The sequence below is a fragment of the Branchiostoma lanceolatum genome, chromosome 17 (assembly GCF_035083965.1).
Source record: "Branchiostoma lanceolatum isolate klBraLanc5 chromosome 17, klBraLanc5.hap2, whole genome shotgun sequence".
Classification (NCBI taxonomy): Eukaryota; Metazoa; Chordata; class Leptocardii; order Amphioxiformes; family Branchiostomatidae; genus Branchiostoma; species Branchiostoma lanceolatum.
This window is the reverse complement of record NC_089738.1, coordinates 12369698-12392435: the sequence shown is the minus strand read 5'-3', so window position 1 is coordinate 12392435 and position 22738 is coordinate 12369698. Positions and strand designations below refer to the sequence as shown.

The following is a 22738-nucleotide window of genomic DNA, read 5'->3' as shown; positions in this document are numbered from 1 at the left end:
ACAAGGAATCACGCCACCTCGCAGCTGTACGGGTGCCAGGACATAGCGTGTGGCTCCTAGCCGCTGCACGTTGGCTCGCCTCCAAGCTCGCCGCAGAACTTCAACTTCAAGGGAGTTGTGCAGTGCATACGCTTGGGTTAAAGATTTTGCCAGGGAAAATTTGCTCTGAAAGGTCTACTTTTCTACTAGGGAGGACAGATGAATGTGTATTTTAAGATTTGGTCAAAGTGTGAGACCTTTGCCATGTTTAGCACTGTAATTGACCGCTGAATGCTTGATCATTGGCTGCACTGACCCATTATGACATGATAGTGTCTAAATGGCCTCTTTTATTCTGTATGCCCGTAGCCAGGATTTTGATTGGGGGGGGGGGGTCTTTTTAATGTTCGAGGGACCAGCGAGCGCCGTAGGCGCGAGACGAGCGCCGCAGGCGCGAGCTTCCTGGGGGGGTCCGGGGGTATGCCCCCCCCCCCCGGAAAATCTTAAAAATTGAACCTTCTGATATGGCATTTCCTGTGCTTTGGAGAGGATTTTAAAGAAAGTAATCAGAGACAAAGTTAGCAGTTTTTCTAGGATTTCAGCTCCGCTGGCTGTACAAATAAGTCCACCTTGAAAAAAAAGCCATTGACTTTAAAAAGTGGACTCTCGAGCGTTTCGTAGTCTAAGAATTTAACCTTCTGAAAGTGCATTTCCTGTGTTTTCGAGAGATTTCAGAGGAAAAATCAGAGACAAAGTTTTTTCTAGGATTCTATCCTCTGTGGCGTTGCTGGTGATACAAATAAGTCTGCCTTGAAAAAAAATCTTGAACATTAAAAAGTGGACCTTCAAGCCTGTGAAAGTGGACCTTCTGAACCCCCCGAACACCCCCCCCCTGGCTACAGGCATGTATCTGCTTCTCTGTCTAAGATTCTTACTTTGTCCAGTGTAACCGAGTGTTTGTCAGTCACAAGTTGGGTTAGTCCATCTTTTTGTGTGTTGGAAATTACAGTTCAACTCTGAACCAGACTGAGCGAAATTTGCCTTTAGATAAATCAGAGTTGATCACTCCGTCTGAAGCTATGGCTACAGTGATAGCCATCGTGGTATTTTGTCTTGATTTACAAGCATTAATAATTGAACATCAATGCGGCAGCGTAACATTATCCTCGATTCATAACGTGTAATGAAAGACACCGTAACGTATATTTTACTGCCATCACACCTTCACAGACGTATGCGGTAAACTGAATTATTAAACGGTTACGCGTGTCTCCCATAACTATGATGCAACCTCCGACATTTATGCAATGTCAGTGAAAAAGGAAAGGACAAATCTTGCATACAAGGGCGCCCCACGTGAATCTATTATTTACGGCAATTGCCTTATAACTTAGTCGGCCGAATAATCGATTACGTGGCCAAATAGTAGGAGAAGTCTGTCTGGTTAGACGATATGCGGTCATCTGCGTCCTTCAATTCTGGCTTAATGCCAACCGTGATCATATCTAAATGGACCAATGGGAGCTGCGTGTACAGTTAGATGCGGTGCTGTGCGTTTGGCTGTGCTCATCTACTTTTACTATATGCAATCATTGTTTATCACCACAAGAATAAGTATCTAAGGATTAAAAACGTGATGCTTTTTAATTACAGCTATCTGAAGTTATTTTTTCTTTTGATTATGGATACAATCTATTTGCTCAAGAACTTTTGTTAACTACAATCATTTGATGCATTTCGATATATTTTCTCTCGCTTAACGTCAAAGCGTAAGTATAATATCATATGAGAGCGGTAGAAAACGAAGGAAACAATTATAACTTGACGGTGTATCTTAATGAAACTGATGATTATAACCCGTTTTATGACATCATGATGACGCTTGGAAGGTGATGATTCATACTCCGTATGCATGATACGCTACAAAGGTTGTGGAAGACATGCAAAGGTCGGATGATGCAAATTCTGCATGTGTATCTGTATTAATCAGACGATATATAACCACCCTTCAGCTAAATATGGCAACTACGTAGGCACGCGGCGTCGCTTGGCGTATATTACATCTAACGATTCGCCATGCATACGCCATGCATATGGAAAGTTACACTACAATAATCATTTTGACAAGCGGTCCAGTGTTTGTAAGATAAGAGTTAGTGCCCACCCACTAAAGATAGAAGATGGACGTTATGAAAAGCTACCAGTTCAGGAGAGACCCTGTAAACGGATGGAGTTGAAAATGAAATACATTTCCTTTGTAAATGCCTTTATTATGAGGGTGAAAGAAACAAGCTTTTTGAAACAATCTAAACCTCCCCGAGCTTTCACCATCTAAAAGACCTCCAAAAGCACATTTTATTAAAATCACAAAATCCAGCTATCAATAAAACGTGGGACTTTTCATAAGCCACTATATTCAAAGAAGAAGTCAAACCTTCAGTAATGTATGTAGAAACATCAGATATAGATCTGTAAGCTAAGCATTTTTTTCTATCGTATTAGGTTATTGTATCTGTGTGTACCCTTACAATGAGCGTTCGGACATGAGTTTGCAAATAAAGATTTTCTAAATATAACTCTACGCTCTCTTTAAAGTTATCTAATACGGAGGCGATGTCGTATTCGATGATGATAAATTCCATGTTAAGAAAGTCGTTTGGAAAAATAATATTTTCTACATCCATGTATGATGTATTCATAAAACGTGGCATGACCAAGTTCTGTGTTTAATTTAAACTTTTGGTCGTAGATTTCTTTTTTCGGGCTAGCCTGCGTAATGCATTAAGTTCTTGCACCCACGTGCTGAATGTTCGTACATACTAAATATGAGCGACATGGGGGTTACACCCTTTCCAGTTCAGCCTTGGTTGGTATATTTGACTCGAACTCGATACTGTTGCGGCGTTTTCTTGATTTGGTCTTTCCAACGTTGACCTAGCTCGGAAGATAAGGATCGATTGGGTCTTTAGTTATTCATGGATTTCACGGACTCTGCTTGTAAAACTGTAAGTGTTTGCCTGTGGGTTTGGGTTTGTTTGTTATATGCATGGCGTAACATTGTTGCGGCGTTGAACAGTGCTTGGGTATTTGTTCAACCAGTTTTGAGGTGTTCTTAGTTTTCCTTGAATGCGTTACGTTCCGTTCTGTTTGTACATTTCTTTATGATACACCAGTCTTCAAGTCGGCAAAGGAGGCGTGAATTCTATTTCTCCTACTCAAGAGAAACGTCTTAGATGCCCTCTGTCCTGTAAAGAACTTATATCTTGCAGAAATGAATGTCACTTGCTTTTCTTCCTCTTTGCTTGTATTTCCACTTCAGTGGTTCGGCACCAAGCTCATTGAGTTATTTATAGCACGAGGGCGTGTTGGAAAATGTCAATATTTTTGCACGACAGGCGTGTTGTGTGTAGACGAGGACGACATTTCATATATGACGCACCTACCAAGTAAATGACTTGGGGAAAGGTGATAGGGGTGTCAACAGAGTTGCACATTTCGATGAAAACCAAATACAAACAAGCAAGCAAACGATAGTATGTTCCCCCACATCAGAGATGAAAAAAAGGTAGAGCATCCCTCACTTAGATATTACTTAAATCTACTGAGTAATCAATCTCCCTCCGGCTGAAAGGGAACGGTACTTTTGTTCCAATCCTCCTCCTGTGTCCCTTGGTGTATCAGAACTCGTCATCATGCATGCGGGGTTAAAGACGACCTGAGCCGGCATATTTTTCCCCGGCGGACGTTCCGCTATTGCGGGATTACACGAGACGAATCGATGGCCCCCGCCGTATTTTCGTGACGATGAGAAATAATCCTTTAACGTTGAGACCGCCTCGTCAGCAGAATCTGCACGCTCGTGGGATGCATCGTTCATCCGCACGCCGGTGTCGGAGAATCTTCGTAATCACGCGTGCACCCCCGCAAGGAGATTATGTTTTCTGTGCCGGTTGTTGGTTTTTCAAGGAGCGGTGCAGTCTGCACTCATGTGACTGTGACGTAAGCACTGGCCGCCATGTTGGGTGGTTAAACCCGCACGCCGGTGTCGGAGAATCGTCATAATCACGCGTGCACCCCCCACCCCAAGGAGATTATGTTTACTGAGCCGGTGGTTTGTTTGTTACGGAGCGGTATAGTTTGCAGTCACGTGACTGTGACTTAAGCATTGTCCGCCATGTTGGATGGTTTAACCCGCACGCTGGTGTCGGGAATCGCAATCAGCTCCGGAAAGGCGATTTTGTTTTCTTTGCCGTTGTTTTTTTGTTGTTACCGAATGCTATAGTGTTTGCGAGAACGGCCATTTGTGGTTCAATCAATGAGAAACCGGCTACTTGTCCTTCCAATCTTTGCATTTTTTTCTCTGTTTTGTTGTTGTTTGTTTTACATTTCTACGTTTTGATGGTGGTGGTCGGTTCTATATGGGGTCGGTCTATGTCGTTTCTAACTGTAATTGATTTTGTTATCAACTCATGATTATTCGACAAGCGTTCGACTTTTTGAGTCCTTCGATTAATTCGATTTGTACTTCAAGGTACAACACACTGTAATCCTGAAAATTCCCTCCGGGATCAGTGTAAATAGATGACACAGTCGAGCGAGCGGGACATATCTACCGTGGCGCGGTAATGTTGCATAACATAGCATACGGACTGACGTCACAGCTGCGTTGCGCAGTGGAGGGCTCAGAAATGTGGTATAGTGGCACCTCAAGATCCTTGAAAATCTTCTTTTCCTCGAAAATTTGGCCTAATCTGGAGACTTTGGGGTTAGAAGGAACAGCTACTGTAAGGTCTAACTTAAGCTTTCCCATTTTGGGCAAAATTTGTTCAGTTCACCAGTTATAAAGTCGGCGTAAGGACAAATGTGAGTTGGTGGGTCCCCCGGATGGATACAGGAGAAAACTGGGGTCAAATGTTAGATTTGCTTAATTGAGTCAGCTGTTCTCTGAACAACCCTCTGTTTTCTTTGTATCGTTATCAAGTAGACCCCTGTGACTTTCTGGTGGAGAAGGATTTTTAAGATTGAAATTCGGGTTAGTACTTTTATGAAGCCTTGTTTCAGTGTATTTTAGCATGCTTTCCTATGGCCATCCCCAACTCTGATGTCAGCCAATAACTTGCATAAGAGTTTCAACTACACCTCATCTAGAGAGAGAGAGGAAAATCTCTACCGTCTACACAGCTGTGTATAAATTATTCAACACGCGAAGCGAAAACAATTTTATACGTTCAGCATCGGCGCTCATCGCTTCTCATGTCACTCCGGTTGAAGGGGGCAAATCAGGAATGATCGCACGTGGCACGGCGGGCTGTCAAAGGCGAACAGCGTTTGAATTCCTAACTCTTACATCTTCAAAAGGCACTTCAATCATATTAGAATATTTAAAAACGATGTAATTTGTTGGCTGGTCACGTAAAAAATCCGGGTTTCCAAGAAACGCGAGAATAAAAGCAACTCGGCGAGACCGTAAAAAACGTTTAGAAAATAGGGATTCCACAAAGGATGATTTGTATCTCGTAAAGCTTGAAAAACAAAAATGTTATGAACATTTTATCAGGATATTCAGGAACGATAGACACGTAAAAATTAGGGATTCCAAGAAAAGATGGTTTGTGTATCACAAATCTTGAAAAAGACAGATGTTTCAAACATTTTATTAGACGATTCATAAACCATGTAATTTATTGGCTAGTCACGTAAAATTATGGATTCGAATACACGATGGTCTCTACATCTCGCAAAGCCAAAGAATCACATGTTATAAACATGTTATCAGGATATTGAGAAAAGATTTATTTGTTGGCTGGTCACGTAAGACATCTGTGTTTCCAAGAAACACAGGAATAATAAGTAATACTGTAAAAGGGGAAATGTACATGCTGGTTCGTGGTTTTTGCTGAGACCTCCTCAACGTGAACTTAAAGATTCTGCGGAAATGTCCTGTCTTTTGTCCGCCAACAACCTCGTTTCAACCGCGAATTTAAAACCACCGTAAACACACCATTTTCTCTCTACCGCGAAATTAGATCCCGCCAACATTTCCTCTTTTACTGTACTCTTGTTCCGTAGGCGGATAGTTTCAATATTTTCAAGGCCGAGCTTTAGACCGATAAATTTAATTGTGAGAAAAACTGAAATAGAATCAACTCATACATCAATATTCCTCTGTTTCATTGTCGGATGTTTCCAATACTTCCGAGGCCGTGCATTAAAAAAAACACAATAAATGTAATAGACAGTCACAAAAGCTGAAATGGAAACAAATTTACTGCGACAATTGTCCCGGTTCGGTTTTACTGATTTCCAATACTTAAAAAAATCCAAGGCCACACGAGAAGGCAATAAATGTAATAGGCAGTCACAAAAGCCGGCATAAAAACAACTCGATTACCGATAGTGCTCTCGGTGCATGCCCGGTTATTTTCGATACTTATGAGTGCGATAAATGTAATGGACAACCTGAATGCCAATGTCAATTACGCGTCCCGCGTTTGCGTGCGTTTGGGATGACGTCATCGGTGATGTCATTGACGGTAGCCCTTCTTTTATCTGTAAATTGGAATACTGCAATTTCCTAAATTAGTTTACCCCGTTCAAGATTATGTTAACCTCTCCCATTTTGTCAATATGGACTATTCCAAGTAGCGGAATTTTATGGGAGTGTATGTGAGATCTTTTCTCTCACATAATGACGATGACTCGCCTTACACACGCGTGAATGACTGAATAACAAAATTCTTTATTTACAACCAAAGAAATTATAACAGCCAACGTTTCGTTGACCTTCTTCAGGGCAATAATGACTAGCTAGCTTTGCACTGCAGCTATGTGTCACTGCTAACAATGCGGTCCCAAACGTAAAGTATTGTCACATACAAAGATTTTTAGTTGAAAGTTCATCTGTGTAGGTAGAAGCAATTGCCACCACAAAAATTGGACTTACCCAAATATTTTTTTGACAAAGACTGGAGCTGATCAGTCGAATTGTAGTAGAGACATTTACTGTGCAAGATGTTACTGTAATTACAACAGGAAGACGAGCAGTCTATCCCTGGTGGTCAAGAGACACCAGACATCTGTTACTGATTACTTGGTAATAAAGGGGATGGACATCTGTCCATCTATATCACTTCTCACCAGGCAAGCACTGAGTCAAGACCTCATTCCTTGCTCTCCTAGCTAGTGCCTTTATCTACTCAACAGAAAATTGGGATGAGTCCAAGCTTTGTGATCGCAATTGCAGTTCAACCTTGAATCAGAATACAAAAGATTTGTTAAGCAATAATACTGAGGAAAATAAATCTTCTTACTACTCTATTTGTGGCTTTCAATAAAACTCAAACTCTTGCCCTCCCTCCCCTCTGTAGTTGTTAAAGTTATAACCCTCCTACCACCAGCTTTGTGTCAGAGGGACCGTATACGTCGTATCTTTTCATGCCGTTTGACGTTTGACCTACGGATGACTTGATCGTCTCTCTCCGCGCCTTGTGTCTCTTAATGAGGCGCGCCGATCACCTTAGCGCCGCGTCTTGATGACGTCAGAAGTGACTTCTCAAGTTGCTCCTGGGAAAGGTTCTCAAGTTTGCGAGGCTTTGACAGATGTGAGCCGAGAAGAAGATCCGAGTCACAAGGCTCCTTATGATAGCGGTTGTCCTGGGATAACTTGATGTATGGGTGAAGGTTTTCCAGGACTTTGCTACGCGCGCATAACGAAAGTATGACAGAATGTATATGGATGTAGAAACTTGAAGCTAGCAAATGTATTGTAGGCCCTTTTCCGCTTGTCTTCATGAATACGTGTCTCCCTTTTTCAGCCCAAGACGTTTACAGAAAATCTATACATACCCGTAATTCTCACTCGGTTGGCTCTTATTGTTGAGCAGTATTCGCCATATATGATTATCAACAGAATTATTCAAACCCAAAATTATTCAAGTTCAATTTTTTTTCAGGCATGAGATGTAGTACAGTGGAATTTGTACCTTTTTCAGTTTGCTGTCAGTGGCAAATTAAAAACATTTATTGTTTGATTTCATTTGTAAAACTATGTTGAACATGTTCAAATCCAAAGACAATTTATGAGGGATATGAATGATTTTGTTGCTAACGGTACGTTCACATTCGTCGCAGGCTGTGACGAAACAGGTTTTGTACGACTCATACACGACTATCACAAGAATGCCTTCAGTTTGCGATCGTACGACGACCGTGCGACGTATGTGACCGGGTCCTAACTGTTCGTACGATGACAGATGGTGTCTGTTGAATATTATGTCTGCGGTTTTTAAAAAGATGTGTGAATGTTGCACCATCAAAAAGCGATCGTTTACACGCGATATCTACACCATATCGTGCACGGACGAACGCATCAGCGACTTTTACGGCTCATGTCATTATCAATTAAATCATCGTGTGATAAACCAATCGTAACGCGACGCAAGATGAGTAATATATAAAACAATCTTTGATCCAAGAGAACGGCGATTTGATGTCGACGGGGCACTGTAGACAGCTAAAACAGTAATGCAATAAGAACATTGAATAAATTCATAAAAATGGTAAGAGAAAGAAGAATGAGTGAATTTCACGGCTCACATCATTATCAATTTGATCATCGTATGATAAAACATTGTAATGTGACGTTCTGCCGATAAGGGGTATTATAAAGCTATCTTTGATCCACAATGCGATGTCGACGAGGCATTGTAGATCAGGCTACACTGACTTGATTATATGGATGGCATTCGCTCGCATCAATTTTCGTTCGTTTCGGAAAAAAACAAAACTTACTTTAAAAAAAAAAGAGAAGAAAACCTTCCAAAGTAAAAGAAGATGTAAAGGAGCTTGGTTACCATATTCTGTGTGTAAACTTCCTGACCATATTGATTTCATAACGAATTGCGCGAAGGCAACTTTTTATGCCCAATTGTTTTACGCACGCTAGCTTCACTTTTAGGGTGCTCATATAATCAAATCAGAATGGTCTAACTCAAACGATAATGCCAGCTACGTAAGAAAAGATATATAGTTAACTCCTATCTTATAAAAATCTTACACAGATGAACGAATCAGTAACTTCGCAAACGGCAAAGCATAGTTCATTTGATCATTAAATGAAGTAACTTTGTCGTAACGTTTTTTAAAATATCTAAAACGGTAAAATTGAAGTAGTGAAATGGGTCTATCGTAGGTTCGTAGTTACGTGACGTCGTAAAGAATACAAATCAGTCTTTGAAACACAAGTAATTCGATGTTGACGAGCCGTTTCAGTAACTAAAACAGTAAAAATAAACTAGTAAAATTGGTTAATCTTAGGTTTGATTAAGTTTCTTACATGACGTCGTAAAATACAAAGCAGTCTTTCCAACACAAGTGCGGTATTTGATATCGACAAGCCGTTTCTGAAAGCTAAAACAAGTAAAATCAACTCGTAAAGGTGTTGATCATGAATTCGACGCCCTATTAACGACAAAATGAGCTACCGGGGTCGTTTAGATCGTAACATATAAGTTAAGAGTCGTTAGATTACATGAATGAGTCGTAAGATGTGACGCACGGCTACTGTAGCCCGGGGGCCCCACGATTGAGTAGAACGCAGGGATCATATCTATTACGCACATTGCTTGCGTCGAGGTGATTTGGCATTATACTACCTGTACGGCTTACACAAGGCAAGAGGCGTTTGGAATACAGGATGTGTTGTCTAGAGTACGCAAGGATCATATCTTTTACGCAAGCTACTTGCGTCTAGTTGCATGGCATGCTATCCGTACGACTTACAACGCAATATGCACTCGGAATACAATATGTTTTTGTTGTACATGATTACAAGACCATTACATTTTGTCCTAGTTTGATGTTTAATACAAGGATAATGTCTTTTATACACGCTCCTTGCGTCCAGATGCTTGACATACTATACGTAAGGCTTACAAAGCAAGATGCGTTTGGAATACAAGATATGTTTGTTGGCTTGGCCATGAGTTAAGGCCATGTTTTGTGTTAGTTTGGTGTACGTGTATAACGTAAGGGTCATATCTTTTACGCACAATCCTTGCGTCTAGTTGCTTGGCATACTATCCGTACGACTTACAACGCAATATGCACTCGGAATACTAGTACTAGTTGTGTTTGTTGCCATGACCACATGAGTACAAGACCATTTTTTTGTCTGCTCTATTTGTCCTGATTTCAGGGTGAAGCCGTTGATCATGAATTTATTCTGAGAGCCCACGACTCATGTACACAAAAAGAAATGTATTCAAGCTAACCGCGGGGCTATCTTACGTTTGCAACGTTTTGTCTCTAAAGCCTCAATTAGAAGAAGAATTTGCTCTTGGTTTCAACTGTATCATAATGTTGTGTTTGCCTTCATATTTCGGGGTATAACATTATTCTGTTCACCCTTCAGTTATCGTAATTTGAATATTAGCTTGACCAAAAATTATCCTTCTTTACAAGAATGCTAAATGATACATACAATCGTCGTTCGGTCAGACTCTTGTAGTGTATATGCCTAGTGGCACGTTTCTTTTTTGTTTCAGTAGCAGGGTATATATTTATAGGGAGGAGTTACAAGCCTTTAACTTGCTCGAACATTGGACCCTCATTTTATGCCCCTTCTGAGAGACGGGCGCAACCTGAACTGAGATGTCCTGACCCAGGATTTAACCGGGGTCTCCCGGTTAGTAACTTATTGGTACCAGGATCTCAACTGTGAGACTGCTACCAGTTGAGCTACAGGGACATCCCTAATATATGCAATAAGATAGTCCAAACCCTAAGCAGTTTGCCGCCTCCAACTTTGTTCTGAACTCATGCAAACTAAATTCTGTCTACGGACGTCATGCAGTCGGCCGCCATGGCGACACTACATGCCCTGTCGCAATACATAGTCATATAGTCATAGAACATGACATATACAGGGCATGGCAAACAAACATAGAACATTATACAACTGTTTGGAAGGGGAAGGGGCATTGTCCAAAAGGTCATACAACTGCGCTGCAATCAGAACTTTTTCACCTTAAAAACATAGATACTGTAAATATAAAAATGTTCGCGATGGCTTTATTTCCTCGGGGAGGAGACCCAATCAGCCCCTGACAGCGACATTAAGTAATCATGTAACCAATTAGTTGTTTCACCAACATGCCCTACATGTCCCAGTTTCAGCTTGACTGCCCCTGAGTCCATGACACAGTTTAATATCATAATTAGTCATGCTGTAAACATAGAGGCATTTAAAAGGTCGAAAGGAAAATGAAAATAGAACATATAGTATGGTGCCAGCCATTGGGAAAGCCCAGCTAAATAGGTCGATTGGATGGGAAATGAGCTAGTGGTTTCAGTGACTATAAACGTTTCAGATGATAATGTATAACCCGGTAGCTTCAATATGAGAAGACCAGCAAACGAAAGGTTGATGTTAAAGCTTGATACATGGAAAATAGCTTTGTCGCGTATAAGATCAATGGACAAGTACCGCAATATGCTTGTGAGTACCCACATGGACTGCTCAATGTTGTCAGTAGAGAGTTCTGGGTTCGAAGTCCTAGGAGGCCCCATGGCCCAATGCCGTGCCCTCGGGAGGGGCACTTTACACCTATTTCTTTTAGACTCAGGTGAAAATGAGTGCCTAGTTTTGGTTAGGGACGCCTACTTGGCTTGTGTTTTGTACAGTCGGTTTTTCTGCTAGGTAACTGAATCCCACCTCGTAAAAAAATCCCCGAGAGTGCTAATTAATATAGGCGGGAGGGGAAACACTCCCATACCGAGGCAATCACGGGGAGCTCACGGTGCCCTGGATACCCATATGTATGCAAGACGGCGCCGGATGAAAACCGCATATCGGTATCCATGGCTGACCTCTTGTCGCGACGCAGCGAGCCGGGACGGGGGCGGTTCAATCGACCGGTGCGGGGTCGTGTGTGGGGTCTGGTAGCGTAACGGCAGGAATTTCAGCCCAGAACCCATGATCCCGGGTTCGCATCCCCTCACGCCACCAATGTTGTGCCCTTGGGAAAGGCACTTAACATTACTTATCTCACTCCACGAGGTGTAAAAATGGGTGTATTGTTCTCTGTACGTGGCACTGTTAAAATAAGTCATGTAAAACTACAGTGCCACGTCGTCCTTGTCTGTCAAAAAGGGAAGAACAAAAAAATCGACCGGTGACCACGGGCAGACCGTGCCGCACACAAGGTGAACGTGCTCAATCTTACAGCCAGAACATATCTGTTCCCTGTCAAGGTTATACATGTCTATTCCGCTTCCCTCGGGCGGTTGCCATTGCCGCGTGTCCAAGTACAAAAATACCTTTCGATCGCAATGCGCTGTAATTCATCTTGGCTTGATATGTACCCTGCATCGTTTCTGTACAGCGAAAATCATTTACGTATACAGCCAAAATCATTGGTACTGTACAGGTACCGTACCTGTATAGCGTACACTTATGTTTTGACTTTTGACTTATTTTGTTACTTAAACGTGTTATTTCTGCCAAAAAGATGGGAACATTGTATTGTCGTTGAAATCAGCACCATTTTGGATTTGGGAAAGTATGGGTTCTCTGCATAAGATGCTTGAAACTTAAGTCTAAATTACAGACACATCCAAACTACCATTTGCTGCAGACGAGCCTTACGTAAAGCAGACGTTCACGAAATTCTTGTCTACTTGGGAGAGAAACGACCAGTAAACCCGTCCCTGCGTGAAGTAATGACGTGCATACGAGTCAAGAACATGATCACGGCTCGGCTCAGGGCAACCCACGCTTTCCGATCCGTTAAGCATGGGGGAGCTATCCTTGGTGCTGATTACACGACTGGACTGTCTTCCTGGAAAATCTCCCTCGAGCTTTCCTCGAAATTGAAAAGACAGACCGCCCTCTTGTCTGCTCATGAAATGATGGTGTGTTTCCCGTTGTTTAATGTTCTGCTGTGTTGAGCCGCCGTTGGTAGTAACGGTTACATTCATGTCTTGCAATATAACATGGGATTCAGGGCTTTCCTCAGTGCTCCAAAATGTTACGGACAGATATCTGACTCAACAGGATGTAAAACCTAGCACAAATCCTCCTGGGCATGGAAAATGACAGTTACAGACAAGAAATGGCACATCCAGCGCACCCCAGGACAGTGATACTAAGGATAAAATCCCCCCGTACTCGCCCCACTTGCCGAGTGTGCATACCATGCATCTTTTACGAATCAGTGTTAGAGCTCTTAGATAAGAGCCACTCTATCTTGCTTACTCTTCTTTCAAGAAGGGCCGGAACGAATCTGGGAGATTCTACATCACCCGTAAGACTTACTACTTCCTGCGAGGTTTGTTTAGGCTTTGTCGGCGAGTGTTGACGGCTGAGGTCGACAGCGCTGATAGCGGGGTATATGAGAAATGCCCGTACCGTGTTCATATCATAATTGTTTATCTATAAACAGATCTTGTGAAGACAAATCGCTCTCCAGAGATAAAACGATTCTTCTACCAGCATTTGCATGGAGCTGTGAGGTATTTCATCATTTGATACATACATACATTCATACGTACAGTGCATAAGAAAGTTGAGTTTGAAGATCTCACGGCTCCTCTGAACTCTACTTCCTGCCACTCCCGATGCGGCAAGACTGACCTTTGTGGTCATCTTCCCATTCACCTCCATATTCCAGTGAAATATGACTTTTCGACTTTGATTTTTCGTGATTCACAGTCGGCTGGATCAACCTTGTCTTGTAGGTAACCTTGCTGACCCACTCCCAACCACAGATGACATTGCTCCGACTAACTCCCAACCATGGTCTGGAGAAGGTCGGGAGGCCATGGTCTGCAGGTGTGAGAGGGAAGTAAAAGTGATTGTGAAGTAGAAGTGAAAGAGATTGAATTCCTGATGGAGAACAGTGCGTGGTGGTAAAAAGCTTTTATAAGTAGAGGGGTAACGCATAGCCAGCTATTGTTTCCTTTGACAGTGATTCGTGAGCCTTCCACGCTTCATCTATCATACCACGTTTCTGCGTCGTGACAAGCTAAAAGCTAAAGCGTCTATAGGCACAATATCACCAGTAAGATGAGTGGGAAACCGTTTTATCAGATTTCGAACTTGCCATGGTGGAATTTACGTAAATCCGGTGTTAAATCGCGGTTTCCGTGGCGAAAGATGAACAAATTGTCCCAAAATAAGCTGCGCGGTCCTTTTGAATCTGTGAATGGATATTTCCTTTTACAGGCTTGTTACGATGTAAAAACAAGAACTTGGAGATAGAAGTGCATGGACGTTACATCGGTAAAGACTACTGAATGTTTGACAGGATACGTTCTCGCTATAGGAAGTTTTAGTTTTAAGTGTTCTTTGTAATTGTTCTCATTGATAATACAACAATCTTAACACAAGTACAAACGTCAAATATTGGCTTTGTAATTGGGGCCTTTTCCATCTTATGTCGTCAATATGGATTTAGCTTATTACATAAATTTTTAGCGTTGCTGTTTCCCTGAAGATATCACATCGCTATGATGTACACACTTTGCTGTCTGCCCCCCTTCTTCTCCCCTATCTGATGTAAAAACGGCTATTCGGTAGCTTTAACTCCTTTTAACGGCTAAACATCTCGATCGCCCAGATAATTCCAGGTTCCTGGCCGTCTGACGTACGCCCGTATCTCTACCTCTTTCATGGCTTACCTTTTCCGGGCCCGGTGTAAGCAAAATCTTTGTCTCCGCCAAATGTTTGCCCCAGCACTGCTTGGGGGTTTTCAATACTACCATACCTGAGGGGAGGGCCTAGGGAAGTGCGACACACTGATTGGGTTGTGGGGTGTGCGTGGTGATTTTCAAACAGAAGACTGAGCGGATTTTGGAGAGGAGGGATCGCGCTGTGGAAGCTAATCTAACCCTATGGCCCTAACCCTAACCCTGACCCCAACCCTAAACCCAACCCGAACCCTTACTCCACCCTAACCTACGGAGCAAATATTTGGCGGAGAAGAAATCCGGCTCAACGCCGGACCATCAGAAATTGGAGATGTCAACTTAGCCCCGTCACATTTGTCGTACGATCGCAAACTGAAGACATTCTTATGATAGTCGTACATGTGTCGTACAGACGTCGTCTGTTTTGTTGCGGAATATTCTGTTTTATGTAGAATAGATTTCGGCTTTTGCTTCACAGCCCGAAATTCTACGACATCAAAATTGATAGTTTGCGACGAATGTATTACTAGCCTCGCCGTATATCCACCGTTTTCACGATGCACAACGGCGCTACCGCCTTGTGATGGTTTCTTAACAGTCTCATTAGTATTCACAAGTTGCTGCCTAACCAGTGTGTTCACATGTAAGATCACGGTGCGTGGTTCTGAGGCCCGTAGATTCAATCTTACAGCTTACGTCAAAGGAAATTTATCCATTTACTGTTACTTGCCAAGACGGCTCCAAGAATGCTCGGTCTTGTGTCTGCGCTGTAAATAATTAAAGGCGAAATTTGACCGCGTTTTAACATTCTGGCTAGCCGACTGCAGTATCTTTCGTTTACGTAATTTACCGTTATACATCTATATGAATATTGGCGGCGGCTACCAAGTAACGCATGGCGTATTGGCGATTCCTCCCTTCACTCTCTCCTTCGTTCCCTCCCTCAAACGCTTTGCAGAGATGCTGTGTCGAATGATTTTTAGAAATCTACGACGCCAGAATTAAGATGAACGTACATTCGTAACTTTTTGCATTCCCAGCCACCAAAAAAATATTTACCACCTTTTTCAAATTAAGTTGCTGGGATGGGCAGCTCAAACTTTAGGGCACGTAAGTATTAGATTATCAACGTGTTCCAAGCTTCTGTACAAAAGCTTCAGTACCAAGGAAAGGAGCCAAAATCGAACTGGTCCATCGTTTTGCCGATACCTATTTACATGTTAAATCTCCTAATGGTGATCCATCCAAGGCTGTTCAACGACGAACATCAACACCATGGGCTTCCAAATTACAATTGAAATCGAATTTGCTTTCTGAAAATGCTTGAAACATACGGTTCAGAGTATACACTCAGGTAATAAGAATATTTCTAAAAACAGTCCATTGTACATGTAGTACCATTTTGGGTCTTGTTATTCACTGGTGCTACTATAAAACTTCGTGACACTAATGACTACGCCATCTTAGTGTTGTGAACTGGTTTTATCATGGCCCAGTTCAGGTAAGGTCCCAGTCACATTCTCCGTGCGATCGTTGTACGATTGTCATACGATCACAAACTGGGGGCATTCTTGGGATAGTCATGAAGGTGGCCAGCAAATTTCATCTGTCATGTCTTTTACCGAAAAGGCTGTATTAGATCCATGTCCGCGGTCGGTTCTGTCACAGCCTACTTGATAATCATCAAAAATCAAAAAATTGTACGACGACCCTGGTCCTGGATGAATGTGCCATTTGTCACATGTGCACAGGTAGATACCTGCACATCTCCAATGTTGCCTGTACTAACTTGCCTTTGCAGGGGGTATTCCTTACACTGACGTGTCTACCCAGGCATTAATAATGGTGCCATTATGCACTGTGCATCACTACAATTATCCCTGCTTGAAGTACCTCTGTCGTGTTTAGTGGCCGTAATTAGCGCGTGTTACTTCCACAACCGTACCAGACATATAGAAGGTCACCTTTCTGCCTGGACAGCGAGACCACGCCCCCTACAAACAAGCGCTTCGTAACACCGAATGGGGGAAATCAAATCTGAAAAAACGCATTTCTTTCTCAGAGACCCCTTTCTTAACTATGAGGGATTGTTTCGTATCGCTACATGGCGTTCTTGACGATGCGTCGACGCATGTCATGCCCCTACTGTGTGTTTTTAAGCGGAGAATTGTGGGTTATCCAAAGATTAATAGCATACGGCGCTCAGTAATTGATGACGTTGACCTTTTAGTGTAGCAGCGCTCATCACGTGATTGACACGCAAGCGCCTCGCTTGAAGAATGAGGTTAATGTCCCCTTTTGACAGGCGCAAATAACACCTAATTTGACTATAATTCTCCCGCTTGACATTCTGGCTGCAAAATGCTCTCTTTTTTTGGACCTTAGTTAAATTGCTGATAGCGCGACATTCATGAATTGCCATCTGCTTTAAGGAAATCGGAGTCGTGTTGGTGCAATAAGTCAGTTGAGGACAGGACCTTATCAAAGATTCCAGAAACGAGTCTTCTGATGCACTCGATAATAAATTATGACTACGATGATTGGGTCACTGATTGCACCAACCGAGCGCGCATAAAAACGACGCGAGAATGGTTTCTTGTGTCACGCTCTAATTAAGCACTGGACGCCTGCTGTGTCTGACGTCATATACTTACGCCCCTGTTACACGCGTACGTAGCCGACCATGGTCAAAAGCTATCTACCACTTTGATTTGGTGATCGTTCGTACCATCAAAAGATGAAAAAAAAAGTTCTGCTACAATTTTCTCCCTTGAACTATACAAATTAAGTCCACATTAACATATCTTAGATATGCGCACCTTTACCTAAGCTACCTACAGCTTAGATACCATGCCAATTCTTCCATACCATCTCCAGTTATGTCGATTCGCAAAAATGCCCCTGCACTTCCAGAAAAGCTGCTAGGGGGCCAAAACCTCTGTCACTTCTTTTTCAGCCCAAGATCTATTTACCAGAATCTGGTGACCGCACCATCTTCAGATTAAGAGATACTAAACCCTGAAATTCCAGGAAAAAGATACAAAACCGTGAAATTACAGCACCGTAACAAACCGCTAAGGCCAAAATCGCATAATTTCTAGGTTTGGTTCGGTTTATTTATTCCCACATATATATACATAAAAACAATAATGAAATAATCTAAAATATTTTAAAGAAGCCCACGGGGCTTATAAGAAATTCTCCTCCATTAACTTAACAAATATTAATAACTATACAATTGTTATATAATAAGTAACGAACAAAGGTATAACAAATGATGAAATTAACATAAGGAACAAATATATAACTAAAGGTTGATTACTGAAGATATATTACAGATTAAACGTAAAAAATATCATTATCGAAGACCAGAAATAATGCAGTACTTAGAGGTGCAATATGATGATGTCATAATATTTAGGAGTTGTTGGGGTTTGAAAGAAGATGATTCCAAGAACCAACCCCACGCCAAATATCAACACAATCCACTGTGGCATTCTTGAGTTATACATGTTCACAGACCCTAAAACCCAACCAAAAGCATAACCTTCTGCCATTCTGGCGAGGGTAATAAAGTATCTCGAGCCCTGCAGACCAATTTACTATTCGCGAGTGAGGCCACAGGGTTGGAAAATTGCTCTGCAAATCAACGTAATTATGCCATAGTAATTAAGTGCACTCCGGGGGGTGTTCAATTTGCACTTGCCCGCACCAACTTGACTTTTCCCTCACTTCCTGAACGGAAAAGTCAGGGTTCAACTTACAGTAATAATTCTAGAAATCTATCAAGTAACCATTATGTAAAACTCTCTAGTGTGGAACCTCCCACAGCTTACCATGAGTGATATTTGTGTGAACCGTCATTATGGCTAGTCACGTTCCTCGTCAACTGGTGGTTATGTGTGTGCGTGGCATGGTTAGATAATGGTGAATTAGAAAACTTTGTGTCGCTTTTTGGAAAAGCTAACAACTTGCTGAATAGTACATTTGTAATTGGTTACGACGGAATCGTGAAGTACGATGCTGTATATTCAAGACAGTATAACCAACATTGTAGCGTTGGATATTGTGTTGCCTTCTGTATATACGTATCTTATTTAAATGGCAAGTAAACGTTGCCTTCTTTGTAAACTTGTTTTTGTAAAATTTCAACACATCGCAACGCTACATGTGGAGGAGTTGGTGCGCATTTGATGCAATTCCTGATGTGTCATACTTATGTGTCTTATTTATGTGCCTTACTTGTAATTGTGTGACTTACTAATGTGTCTACCTGATGTGTCTTACCTGTGTGTCTTATCTATGTGGCGTACTTAGGTGTATTACTCATGTGTTTTACTTATGTGTCTTATTTATGTGCCTTCAGGTTTAGTCAAAGAGTCTACACCAATGGCGAGGCAGATGGACCAGTCCAAAGTGAAAGAGTTGAAGGAGACCTTCTCGCTCTTCGACAAAGATGGCGACGGGAACATCACGGCCACGGAACTTGAGTCCGTCATGAGGTCGCTGGGACACGATCCCACCGGGGATGAGATTGAGGTTTGTTTTGTTTTGTTTGCTTGTTTGTGTCAAATTTGTTTGCCCACGTGAAAAGGGCTTGGAATGCCCATGCACATCTTATAATTAACAAGCTAGATTTATATGATTATGGTAATAAAAAGTTGGATAAATCTACAGTTTTTGATGGTTGGGAAACCGTGAGCAACGATTATGTTTCGACACTGAAAACGTGAGAAATCCTAAAAGATACTGTCGACATCCTGCACCTCGTAAAAGATAAGTCCTAAAGTTAAGTTTGCCCGCGTGAAATTGCAGATGCGTTCGAAATTGCAGTTTGATTTTATCATAATCTTCAGTTTTGCAGCAAACAAAACAAAATTGTCTCCTTCAAAGTTTATTTGAAGTAGCGGATCATATGTGCTTTCATCAAGGCCGACGGGCTGACAGCCAAAGTTTGAGTAAATCCTACTTCTTGACAGTTTAATTCTTTATACCAAATAAAAATAAGCATATCTAGTACAAAGATAATCCTCTGAGGCGAAGATCTGACGATGTAAGAGATAGGGAGGATGTCGTGCCCTGATCCAAATTTAATGAGCAGCAATGAAACTCATGCATAGCTCCTTGGGACGTTCTTTTGAAGTGACATCGCGTGATGCTTCACCAGCTGGCAGATCATGACAGGCTGTTCATCAAGACTTAGATCTCTTCGTACCTGGTGTATCCAATATGTCACCTTACGTAAGGCAGATCCGGTAGATGTGCTGGTGGCTAAGTGAAAGACGGGGGTGTACACCACTGGCTGTGCTTTGAATCATCTTACGAGATATTCCAAGCGACAGCCTAGTCTTGATTGATTCTTGTATTGCGGTGATAGGGAATGTATTCCAACTTTAAGGTCGGAATCTACGCTCGGGGACTCGGGTGTTATATGAGGAGGAGTATCATTGACATGCCGATGATATTCTGTCGTGTCATCTTCGTTTGCTATGATGAGGGCCCGAGGGTAGAGTAAAGGGTTATCAGTGTTATCTAACAACATATTGCAGAATTCTAAAAACTCATTGTCCTCCCTCATACCCCCCCCCCCCAAAAAAAAAATGTCATATGATGTTTGGTCGAAGGGTAGGTCAATGATTCATTTGGTTGGTTGGTGATTTTGTAGTTTGAAAAGAAATTCTGCAACAAGCTTAAGGCCGGGACTAGAATTATTTGTAGATGTAATCTGACATATTTGCCTGTTCAAGACATGATAAAGAGTGTTGGCACAGATCAACAACTTCAAGAAATTTCTGACTAGAAATCTTTATTTTTGTGCACAAATTGCATTTGTACATATATGCATTTCTTCGTGGTTATGATGTTATGATTAGCCGCTAAATAGATGTTTAAATGTTAGTTAATGCAGTTGTTCAAATGCTACACAATGAGGTTTTTGGTTTGAGTATGTTTCACATGATAGGCTCGTTGGGGACACCGACAGGAAGTTAGATCAGAAGTCCCCCAAAGGCTTCAGAATATGTCTTATTTCCTGTCTACGATTTCCTGCTATATGCATGTTTGTTTCTTGATGGGAGCCAGTGGAAGAATGTATGGACAGGATCAGCGAGAATTCCACAATTATCAATAGAACAAGACACTCATCTGCACAAGAGCTCACGTCAATATTTCACGGAGATATCAGATCTTTCATTTCTTACTTTCCCTTTTAGGACATGATGAAGAGTGTTGACGTGGACGGAAACGGCACCATAGACTTCCAGGAGTTCCTGTCGATGATGGGCTCCAGAATTCACACCGTCGACCGTGACGTCGAAATCAGGGAGATGTTCCGAGTCTTCGACGTGGTCAGTTTCTTTGCTTACTTCTTTGTTTATCTACAGTATTTGTTCGGCAATAATGTATCACCTGCTTTCTTCCATACCATGGAGCAGAACGTATCAATTATAAGTTTAAGATGTTACCAGCTCTAACCAGCTGTCAGCCAATCAGAGAATCACCTAGATGTTGTTTTTTCTAAGTAAAACCACCTTTCTAATTGGCTGACAGCTAGCTAGTCACGCCCACAGAAGTGGAAGCCTAGGCCCGGTTTAGCAGAGCCTACACAGGGTATATTATATTGTACAGAGCGCTGGCTAGGCTCTGCGTAGGAGGATGCATTAGGCTTGACATTATTTCATCTCCTCTGTTGTTCAGTCGTATTAGAGATGACTGAAGTGAATGAGATTAAACTGTAAGTGTAGTTCATCGGCCTGCTAATACGGTCAGACACAGCGAGATTAGTACGTAAATGAGCCCAGCGTCAATTAAGGTACAAAAAGTTAATTATACCGGCGCCATCGAATGGTTGAATCTAGGATATTACGTGGCTTTAGAAAATGTCATAGTCATATTAACCCAGAGAAGGAGGGCTTTAAAGTAGATAAAGGGAAAACATAGATGGATTGATTTGACGTATTAAGTGAACCATTTCCATTTACGCTTCAGCTGTCGAGCAATTTTCTCATCACCGCCATGGTAAATTAATTAGGAAGGCCAGCGCCTTGATCAAATGAAATTCTAAAAATGGACCGTCGACCCCGCAATGTCAGATCAGAAGGTCATTGCGGCGGCAATGTCACGCGTTTAGACCCAAGATCGTTTTGAATGTCAAGAACACTTTTTCATCAACGGGACAAAGGGTGCATAGACTAACATTTTTCATAAAACTGTCATCATGCAATATATTTACGCCACGTTACAAAAGCGAAGTCATACTAGCTATCACCACATGACAAGATAGACACATTGCTGATATGATACAGGTTGCCTAGTACGTTTGTGAATATTAGTCATCCAAGAATTGAAGAACAATATTTCAATTCAATCTATACTGGGTTACAATTTGAAAATAGAAGACGTTTCAGGTGTCCAGCCGACATCTTCCATTACTGATTGCCCTCCATTTATTAGTTTATAAAATAGACTGGCCACCTAGATTTGTCGCTATTGTCGTTAGGTAGTGAAGTCAGATTAACGACCATGGTTGTAACTTGTTCCATTTGCATGCTATTTTTTACAACCGTTGAGCAAGAAAGTTCTTCATGCATTTATTCATTCCTTCATTCGTTCACTCCCTGTGATGACACAAATGAAAAGTCTGAAGCTAAGTAAGCAAACAGCGGCCGCGTCAGTCGTGTGAGTTAAAACATTTTCAAAGTGTAACCATCCAGTATGACGGGGAATTCTTACGTCATGGTCACGTGAGTGCAAACACCTTTTTAAACTTGCATGTGTTTCTGTAGGACGGCAACGGCTTCATCAGCGCAGCCGAGTTGCGCAGGGCGATGTCAAATCTCGGAGAAGATCTCACCGAGGACGAGATCGACGAGATGATCCGGGTGGCAGACAAAGATGGCGACGGCCAGATCGACTTCGAGGAATTCGTCAAGATGAGCAGGTGACTTAGCTTTGACCTTGACCCACTAGAGACAGGGGCTGTCAATAATCGGCATATCTTTCAATGACTGAAGGACTTGGGAAATCTTATTACATTAAGCTGACAGTCATGTTATTGCCTTGTCGTTAAACA

At 42.0% G+C, this 22738-nt stretch overlaps 1 protein-coding gene across 2 annotated transcripts in view; it reads left to right on the top strand.

Annotated features, from left to right (window-relative positions):
• Window positions 1–22738, top strand: part of LOC136423650 (calmodulin-like) — a 42010-nt gene that overhangs the window by 15119 nt on the left and 4153 nt on the right. For both annotated transcript variants that reach the window (XM_066411906.1, XM_066411907.1), the window contains exons 3-5: window positions 19034–19206; window positions 20880–21014; window positions 22452–22606. In XM_066411906.1, the coding sequence (XP_066268003.1) occupies window positions 19057–19206; window positions 20880–21014; window positions 22452–22606 (440 nt within the window). In that variant the 5' untranslated portion in view covers window positions 19034–19056. The remainder of the gene's footprint in view (window positions 1–19033; window positions 19207–20879; window positions 21015–22451; window positions 22607–22738) is intronic.